Here is a 9,795-nt window from a genome sequence, read left to right as displayed (position 1 = left end):
CCGGGCAGGCGCTACAGCCAGTTACGGGCTGCGGGGCTAAGCGCGGCACGGGAGTCAGCAGCCCACAATCCTCTTGCAAATTTCGTTTTCACTTCTGTTTTCCCGCTTCTGCGATTCGAGAGTCCCCGGACCCCAGCCCCCGCCGCGCGGAGCTCTTCCCACCCCCCGTTTCCCTTCGGCCCCCTCCCCCCTTTGCTGAACTTTGGCTCGCTCGGGTCCCGGCCGCGGCCAGGGGGTCCCGCCCAGCGGATGCACTAGGGGTGGGTTCGCTCCCTCGCTCGCGCTCCCCCTCCAGGAGCCTGTTTCGGAGGGATCGGGGGGGGGGAAGGAGAGAATCTAATTAACCTTCCCCTGCCCTTTGGGGGCGGGGGAAACTTCCCCGCTGTCCCCCCATCCCCCCGGGATTTGTGTAGTAGCCCCCAGCGCTTCCCCCGCGGGACTGCACTTCTGCGGGGGGGGACCCTCGCCCGGCGCTGGGCTAGCGGCCCCCGCGGTGCGAGCTGCCCCTACGGCCGGGGGGGAGGGGGGAAAGGCCCAGCCGATGCACCCCCAAACCTTGCGGGGACCCGGGTCTGGAGGGGGGGCGGCGCTTTGCACCTTCACCAGTACGGGTGGGGCGTTGAGTCCACCTCCCTCCCGCCCCCGTTGTGTGACTGGGGCTCTGGCCAGCAGGACCCCCCCCCCCGCAATCCCCATGGGGGTCCGGCAGGGGAGCAGATCAAGGGCGCGGGTCCCGCCCGCTTCACATCGGGACAGTGAAATAAACAAGACACTGAAGATTTATTCCGCCGGGTGGGGGGAGGGGTCCCAGAGCTGCCGCCTCGGCTCCCGGGCGGCGGCTCCTCCTGCGCTGCTCGGCGCCGCCCCCCCACCCCCAGCTTCGCAACAGAGCTCGCTCATCACCACGTGCCGCTGCCTCTGCGCGCTCCGCCCGCGCGGGGCCCCATGGGAGTTGGAGTTCTCTCCCGGCGGGCGACCTTGCGCCGGAGGGCCCCACGGAGACTACAGTTCCCGGCAAGACGCGAAGGGCGGGGCCGGCGCTGGGCCAATCAGAAAGCGCGGAGAGTGGCGCGCGGTTTGAACTGGGGCAGGGCGCGTGGCGCTGAGGAGCCGGCGCCCCCTGCTGGCGGGAGGGCCCTTTGAAGCTGCAGTAAGCCCCATTGACTGACTCGGATCACTGGGGGTTGCAGGTGGGCTTTGGGGATCGCAGAAGACTGGCAAGCAATAAATAAAGCAAATGCAGCTGCCAGTTCGCTTGGAAGTCTGGGAATGTTCAACTTTCTTTTGCAAACTGCTGATTTCACTGAAAATTGAGGCCCCTTAAAATCCATCGCACCTTGGAGTCCATGCAAACCGCTGCCATCGAATGGTGTGGCTAGAACTAAAGGGGCAGGTGGGTCTCCCGCAGCAGGGCAACAAATCACACGAACAAATATTCGAGAAGTACCTGGGACCAGTTTGCTGGTCATATTTTGGTTTTTTTAGGCCACTTTTAAATGATCAGTCCTGACTGTTTTATTTGATCTGTCTGTCCTGGGGATTAGCTATGACATGGCTTATGAATGCAGTTGGTTGTGATGGTTTCTAATGTCCATTACTACTGTGCCAAATGGAATAGTCAAGTTCACTTTTTGGGAGTAGGAGAAGGTGGAAGGTAGTGCTTCCCTATGACTAAACATCACTGCTATTTTATGGACAAACAGCCCTGCCACACCTATAATTGGAGGCTCCATCAAAGCATTAAAACTAAAGTAATACTGCTACATTGACTCCTCATCTGAAGTCTGGTACAAATTTGTCTATTTGCATTGGATTCGTTCTTAGGAATGGAAAAAGTTGTAGAGTACCGTCGCTATGCAAATAAGCCTGGCCTGGTAACTTAATTATAATTGAACTGAAAGTATCTTAAATGGAACACTGACGGCTGGTGCCTCGGATTTATTAAACTAAAATTAGTAATAACATTACTGGTCCTCCTTAGCCATAAGAACCACTTGGGTTTTACGCATAACGTCTCAAAAAGGATGATGAACATAGTAACTGGTGACTTGGAAATTTTGCCTATTTCATTTCTTCTGTGTTAAACTTGGGGTATCTTAGAATTTCCTTGTAGGTCAGTTTAAAATTGTGGGCTGGCTCTAAGTAGTTATGGCATGGCAGCAAAGAAGAGTGAGGTTAAATGCTAGCATCTCACTCCTCCAGTAATGACTGATAGGAGTCGGAGATCGTGTAAAAACTGTGAGGCAGTTGGTCGGTTCAGAGAAACTGCAATTTGCATGGGATTCAAATGTTAGTGGAAGGAGGAAGTAGATCTGCACTTCTGAACAGAATATTTACTTGTCTAGGGTCTCGGCCACAGGTGTAATAAACCCCAGTGCTTGGTATTGCAGAGAACGCCCTTTCGAGGCGTCCAGGGCTAGGGCATAGGCTGGATGCCTTGGGATAATGCAATCAGACTTTATTAATCCTTGCTTGCTTTATCCAGATGCCTGGGTATCTGAAAGGCTTAAGTAGTCCACTGTTCTAATATGCCTTTGCTGTTGACCAAATAATCCAAAGGTTATTTGAATCCAAATCAAAAGAGAGAGATGGCCGTATTAATCGGGGCTGGCCATGCGGTGACACTGACGGTGGTTGACACGAGGAAGTGACGCTAACTCTGAGAGTGAAAGTGACACGCTTCCATCCAGGCTGAGGGGCTTGCGGAGAGGCCGCCAAAAAGCAAAAAAAACACACAGGTTTGCTGCTGCAGCAGTGGAGTAGGAAGCTGCCAAAAAGTTTCCAACACCTCATGGTCTTTGTTCAAGGCAGACTGCCTGGCTGCCCCGCAGCCCTGCTGAAAGGCCTCTTCACTTTCCTTGGCAGGGGTAATAACTTCTCTCGTGGCGAGCAAGACCTAGCTGCAGCTGATGCAGTAACATAAGGGGAGGATGATGCAGACACGGGTGCCAGAGCGTTCTTTTTAGCCATGTGCGGGAACAGCAAGTTGGATCCTTTCAGCCTGTTTGCCTAGTGACTTGGCATGACGTCTTGACAGTGATCAATAGCAAAAACATACGGGCGCTTGCTCTCGCCTGCCTGTGCTTGCGGTTCCGATGTGAACTGGTCTAGCAGTGTTCAATCGAACGGCGCCATGTTCCTTGGAGTAATGTGGAAAAAATAGCCATCTCCCTGCTGTTTGACTAAGAGTCTTGAGATTTATCCTGGAGTTTCCACTCTGTGACTACAAGTAAGAGCAAGGCGGTTGGGAGAGACACCACAGGCTCGGCTAATCACAATTTGGGCTCCGTTCTCTACCCTTCCCTGTTGTGAAGGCAGCAAGTGGCTGTGCGAGTCTGCAGACCCTGGGGTGACTGATTCTGTAATTCAGCGTGCGCCAAAGGGCTATCAGTGGGAATGCAGCCGTTTCCCCTGAACACGATAAGGTGGGAAATGAGCCAATTCTTTGGCTGCAAAGCAGACGCAGGAGACCAGCTCTTTTACGTTTCAAAGATCCTGGGAGTTCCTAAGTTAAATGTAGCCACTTCTTTTAGGACCAAGTACCTTTTGCTTTAATAAAGTCTAGTAATACAGACTTAAAATTTCTCCCTGGTTCCAACCCTCGCAACAACTGCCCAGAACAAGTTGCTCGTGCAAGGGATGTGAAGGGTAATTGTCTCCCAGATCTTTTCCCCCCCCCCCCGCCCCTCCTTATAAGTTTCCTACCATGAGGATTGTAGGCTGGAGTCCTGATGACTCATTGGTTATTTCTGTTCCTTTAAGGATCTAAAAGAGAAGAAAGAAGTTGTGGAAGAGACAGAAAATGGCAGAGATGCACCAGCCAACGGCAACGCTGTAAGTATGGCTAGACCATCCTTTGCTCGCTGATGTTCCTGCGGACTCATTGTTTGGCATCCTTTGGGAGGAGGAAACGTTCCATGCAGCAGCCCTCTGCTGTGTAACCCCGTTGTGAAATGCTGCTACGGTTTCAGAGTCCGTGAAAGCCTCCAGCCCGCGGGTGATTTCCAGGTGTACAGGAGGTGTGGCGGGAGCTCTCTTAAATCCCTCAGAGAATGCGTGTCTTCGGTGCCGCCTCCTTCTAGAAGCCATCGCGTGGTTTGAAAATGTGGCAAACAGATGGGTGGGAAAAGCCTAATACACAAGCAAATCTGGGGTTTGCTTGTTTTTTTTGTTTTTCTAAAAACTGCCAGAGGGAAACTGACAATGCCATCTTTTAATCTGACACGATGTCACAATAGACTTTAGATTCCTGTCTGAGGCTCGAGATGCAGCCGCCGCATTACCATCAAATTTAAGTCCTTTATCTTTGTTTCTGCATGAAGCGTAGACAGAACGGGGAACAGCCTTGAAGTGAAAACACACGTAGCTTGCCTGTCAGCCGGTGGGCACCTGCTATGAAAGCTGAGGGGGGAGCAAGGCGGGGGCCTGTCTCCTCAGCTGCACTTGCTGGTGGGTTCCTAGATCGCTCAATCTCAGGCAGCGGCTCTGTATGTGTGGGTGGGTGGGGATGGGATGGGATGGGGAGGCGAGCGATTTCCCTCCATGCATTTTTTTTTTTAAGTGAGTGTCTTGTCTTGACAAGGAGAACGAGGAAAACGGAGAGCAGGAGGCTGACAACGAAGTAGACGAAGAGGAAGAAGAAGGTGGCGAAGAAGAGGACGAGGAGGAAGAGGGTGATGGTAATTTTTCACCCTGCTTTCTCACCTTAGAGTAGCCAAATCCGGCTCTTAAATGCGGCCCTTTAGCAAGAGGCTTGAGTTACTGCACGTGGCCAGCGAGTGCCGGGAGCAGCATCTCCCCCTTGTGGCTGCTCTGGGCAGTTCTCTGCTTGCTGCAACGGACGGTCTAGCCAGCCTTGTATTGTCCCTCCCCTGCCTCCTAGCGGCCCCGATCTGCCAGCCCGGGGCTGGATTTGTTTCCAGTGAAATCAGCCTGAGTTTGTTCTAACAGGTTGAGGACAGATCGTTCCCCATTCTGGCCATGCTGCGTAGTGCAGAGGCCCTGCGTAAACACTTCAGCTCGTGGCGCGTGGTTGAAACACCCGCCCTTAATCCCAGGAGCTGTGCCGGTACCAGCGAAACGGCAAACCGACGTCGGCCGCACGTGGCGGGCGAAGCCACAGTCTGACTGGCCGGGGAATGAGCCAGGGCTCTGGGGGCCTCCCTTTGCCAGGCAGGTGAAGCGCAGAGCGTATAGGAGGTCGATGCCGCTCTCGTGCAGTCCACACACGTGCTGCTCAATCATACTCACTTCCCAGGCTAATGATTCATGCTAAGCAATTGGTTCCACTTAAGCAGATGCATGAACCGTTAGCTCTTTCCTGCAGCGCGTCTTATCTGCAGCTAGAACGGGAGCAAATGGCTCATTTAAACTTTGTTTGAAATGTCTCCCCTTGCAGCTCCCATCTCCCTCTGGTTTCCTAGCGTAACCCAGCCTGCAGGCGGGCGTCAGTGGACCACCAGTCACTTCCCTACCTGCTTCCCTTCTCAGCCTCTCCCGCTCCTTGTCCAAGACCCATTTAGCTGAATAAAAATCTCTATTTTTAATCCCAATTAAGGCTGGGAGGAGGTTGCGAACCATTATTAGCAAACCATGCTGAAACAAGTCCTTTGATTAGCTATTCCTGGTTAATCCCCTGCAATCTTGGGCGGCAGCAGTGGGTTGTGTGGGGTTTTGAGGCCGGGAATTGAAGGCCTTTAAGCAAGCCCCTGTTTGAATAGAGGAAAGTCTGGGCTCTTCCTAGCAGCAGGGAGGAAAGGGGGACACGGCGCTCTCAGTATAGGGACTGGTTCCTGGATACACCAGCAGCCTGGAGATGCACCAGCAGCCTCAGCCTTGCAGGATGGAGGTTTTTTTTTTTTTTCCAAGAAACCCTCGAAGGGCTGCCTGCTACTTCGGGGTGGTTTGCATAATTGGGCTTTGCTGTGGGTGTGGGGCGTTGCTTAGATACCGTGGTGGTGAGCATGATGCCCCCCCCTCTGCCCCCCCCCCCCCCCCCCAAAAGAAAAGCATGGCTACGATTCGGAGCACTGAGCCATCTGCATCCCTGCTCCCTGGTTAGCGCCTGGCATGGGGGAAGAGGCAGGCGCTCTCCGGGATTCGAGGAGGGATAACGCGTGGCTTTCTAGCCTAGCCCCAGGTAATCTCTGCTTGGAAGAGGTTCCTAAGGGGCTGATCCCAGTAGCCTTGGCATTGCAAAGGAGAGAGAAAAGCCAGTAAGGGCTGCCAGGGACTCTCCTGCCTTCTGCTGGTTTGAACTATTTGGAACTAAACTTCAGCCCAAAGTCATCAAATCCGTTTTTAAAGATCCCTCCCCGCCATCCCCATCCCATTATTTGCTTTGCTTAAAGACGCTCAGGCAGCTAAATATGCCCCCAATCAGCTTGACTGCGGGTCACATGATCCACCCAAGTAACCCGGTGCGTGAGCTCGCTGGCGAAGCGTTGAGCCATCACTTGCAGCTAATCTGGCAGCTCCAGAGGGTGGGGCGATGCTGGGTCTGAGCGTATGCTGGTGGGGGGGGCGTGCCGGGCAGATGACCCTAATCCCCCGCTGTCTATACGTGCGGCTCGTGGTGACATTTAAAGCCAGCTTACTGGCCTGAACGCTGTCCGTTTAGCAGGGCCTCCCGTTATGCAAAGGACTTAGGCTGGTCACTCCCCTCCCGGTTGGACTCGGGCGCAGTAGGCGACATTGTTCTGATCCACTGGCCTATTTGAGCTCAAAGTGGGTCAAGTCTGACTCTCTCTTCCCCCCTTGCTGGAAGGCTGCGGCCTGTCAGCAGAATTTGTTGGCCGTTCTGATAATTAGAATGTGTTCTGACTCAGAACTAATGTGTTCTGGCTCTCTTAACTCATTAAAGACGGACTAATCGCTGCGAAGAGAAGCAGAAGTAATCTGGAGCAGTTAGAGCAGCCGCTAGGAAAAGCTTTATTTTTTTTAAGCAAACGTGGTGCTCGTCAGTCTATTTATCCCCAGAAGGACTGGGCTCCCTCCCCGCCTCTGCCAATGAGCCCCTCTCCAGATGTGGAGGGGACCTTCTCTAGCGTCCAGGTGGCCCACTCAGCTCTTGGCCCCTCTGCTGAGACCCCCCCTGCTTCCCCCCAAGAAAAGGGCCGGGCGATGATGACTTTGCAGCCCAGGCACCTGCGGCGATCGGCATCGGGGCCCCAAGCAGCTGTCAGGTGGTAACTGCTCAGCTAGGATGCAACTGGCTTTGAGCTAGTCGTATAGCGGCCCCGTCTCCTATTCCCAGCTGCCGTCTTTTGTAGTAATCTCCACCCTTCTCGTCCCACCCCTGCACGGAAGACGCGCTGATGCGGTGTCTGGCTGCACGAGCCCCAGGGCGTCTGATGCCAGCCGAGGGCAGCGTGTGCCAGCCCTTGCAGCGGGGGTGGGAGGGCTGTTCTGGGCATGGCAGTGGAGATGCGCACTGTGCCACGAGTCCCTGGCTGTCTGGAGGGGGCCCGCGCAGGCTGGCGCTGGGCAACACGCACAAAGAGCTGGCGCTGCCCTTGAACGTCCGAGGAGCAGGAGGACACGCCCTGAGTTTGTCCCCGTAAGGGTCGGGTTTCCGTTCCAGCGGGTCTCTGCCTAGTCTGGCGCTTTCCTCGCCTGCCTGCCAGCCCCTGTGTCCTTTCCACGTCAGGCTGGGCCAGCGTGAAGCTGCCACCAAAGGCTCACGTTCCTTGTTCTTCCTGCCCCCCCACCCCACCCCCAGGTGAGGAAGAGGACGGCGATGAAGATGAGGAAGGCGACGCACCCACAGGCAAACGGGCAGCTGAGGATGACGAGGTAGGTGGGGTGCATCAGGATTGTCCTCAATTTGTCAAGTCCCGATGAGCGTGGGAGCTGTAGCGCTCGGCTAGAGAGTAGTTGTCTCTGCTAGAGAGGCTGCGTGGGGAGGGGGGAGGAGCCGCTTGCCTGAACTCTGGGTGGCTTTCCATGCTGCACCTCCTCCCCTCGCGCCTGGCTCCGGCGTCTGTTCTGACTGTTCGGCGTGAACTTGGTTTCCAGCCAAACACCAAAAGGAAGGAAATGCTGGGAGCCTGTGTAGGGTTCGGGGGTGGGGGGGGGTGAATGGGTGCTTCCTGGTGGGGGGGGGGGGGTCTCACTTGCTAGCCAGGGGTACGTCTACACAGCACGTTAAGCCTGGGTTCTGATTCAGATTTGAGCCCAAACCCCAGTTCTGTTACACATACGTCAGTTCGACTCTCAGCAAGCACTCAGGTCCTAGCACCCTGCTGTGGGGCGGGGCGGGGGTGGGTGGGTCAGCCCGCTTCCCACTGTGACTGGGGGCCAAGCCCTGTCATTTTGCAGTGTGGACGCAGCTCGAGTTGCAGACCAGAGTCAGAAGGTCCGCAGGGGGCAGTATGGATGCATTAGTGCTGCAGTGGGCAGGCTTGTGTTTCAAAGGGATCTGCTCACTGGTGGGGGGCCGTGGGATGGAGAGGCACAGGCAGGCAATGAAGATATTGTGCTATTAACTCCTTATCCCTGGAGGGAGAGGAGACCTAAACCCCTGCCACCGGAGCAAATGCTAAATCCCTTCTCACTGGCCCAGGCTCTCGGCCTGTCTACCCATGCAGCTGCAGGGCTGATCCCAAATATAGCCAAGACCGAAGGGATGAGAGCTCCACCCGCCTTACCTGCTTAAAGGGGCTCTGGTGGGATCCCCCCCCCCACGTGAAATCCACACTTCCCGTGCCGCCTGGCAAGGCTTGTAGCTGGCACCCGTTGCTGCAGCGCCAAAGGTCCCAGCCCCCTAACGCCTCTGCTCTTCCCCAGGACGAGGACGTCGATCCCAAGAAGCAGAAAACCGATGAAGATGACTAGGCAGCACATATATATATTTTTTAAAATAAGGAGAAAAACAAACAAAAGGCCAGCGCGACCTGTTCACTTTCAGCGTCCCGTCGCAACCCCCCCGCCGTGGTCACCCTCCCCAAGTAGAGCGAACCTGCCCACGATGCCGACGCCACTCGGAACGAATGCCCGAAAAGATTCCCCACCCCACCCCCCATCAGTGGGGCGAGAACCCCTCTTTCCCCAGCACCAAAACTTCAAGGCCCTGCTTTCTTTCTTAAAAATACTTTAAAGGAGAATTTGTTTGTATTTTTTATTTACATTTTATATTTTTGTACATATTGTTAGGAGGTCAGCCATTTTTAAGTGATCTCGGATTGACCAAATGGGGGGCTTTGAAGTGTGTGTCTCTCTCTCTTTCTCTCTTGTTACCCATCTCTGACTTTACTTGTGGTGTGACCGCGTCCCAACAAACCATTCTCCCGAAGGAGAAAAAACGACCTTGTAAAAAAACAAAAACACACAAAAAAAAAAAATTTACAATCTTATTCCGAGCATTCCAGTAACTTTTTTTTGTGTATGTACTTTAGCTGTACTATAAGTAGTGGGTTTGTATGAGATGGCAAGGCCAAAGATAAAAGGTTTTTGGTTTTTTTTCTGTCTATGAAGTTGCTGTTTATTTTTATTTTTTGTTTATTTTTTTTTTATTTTTTTGGCCTGTTTGATGTATGTGTGAAACAATGTTGTCCAACAATAAACCGGAATTTTATTTTGCTGAGTTGTTCTAACGAAGCTGGCTCCCAATTGCTGGTTTGTTTTTTGGTTTTATTTTTTTAAGTTGATTTGATTTGTCTGCTCAGAAGCTGGGCTGGGACGGAGGCAGGATTTGATGGTGGTATTTTGCTGGGAGCTCCAGGCCTTCCCTGTATTCAGTGGGCTTCCTAGATTCCAAGACCAGATGATGGTCTAATCTGAGCTGTATAACACAGA

General features: G+C 53.8%; 1 protein-coding gene across 4 annotated transcripts in view; it reads left to right on the top strand.

Annotated features, from left to right (window-relative positions):
• Positions 1-9,597, top strand: part of PTMA (prothymosin alpha) — an 11,648-nt gene extending 2,051 nt beyond the window's left edge. The window contains exons 2-5 of one of the 4 annotated variants that reach the window (XM_034781611.1): positions 3,763-3,834; positions 4,583-4,673; positions 7,721-7,794; positions 8,788-9,597. In XM_034781611.1, the coding sequence (XP_034637502.1) occupies positions 3,763-3,834; positions 4,583-4,673; positions 7,721-7,794; positions 8,788-8,835 (285 nt within the window). In that variant the 3' untranslated portion in view covers positions 8,836-9,597. Of the gene's footprint in view, positions 1-3,762; positions 3,835-4,582; positions 4,680-7,720; positions 7,795-8,787 lie in introns of all 4 variants that reach the window. The other 3 variants (XM_034781612.1, XM_034781609.1, XM_034781610.1) reach the window with 3 other exon arrangements.
• The last annotated feature ends 198 nt before the right edge of the window (positions 9,598-9,795 follow it).

Source organism: Trachemys scripta, chromosome 9, assembly GCF_013100865.1.
Source record: "Trachemys scripta elegans isolate TJP31775 chromosome 9, CAS_Tse_1.0, whole genome shotgun sequence".
NCBI lineage: Eukaryota > Metazoa > Chordata > Testudines > Emydidae > Trachemys > Trachemys scripta.
The sequence above is the reverse complement of the archived record's forward strand: the minus strand, read 5'-3'. Positions and strand labels throughout refer to the sequence as shown.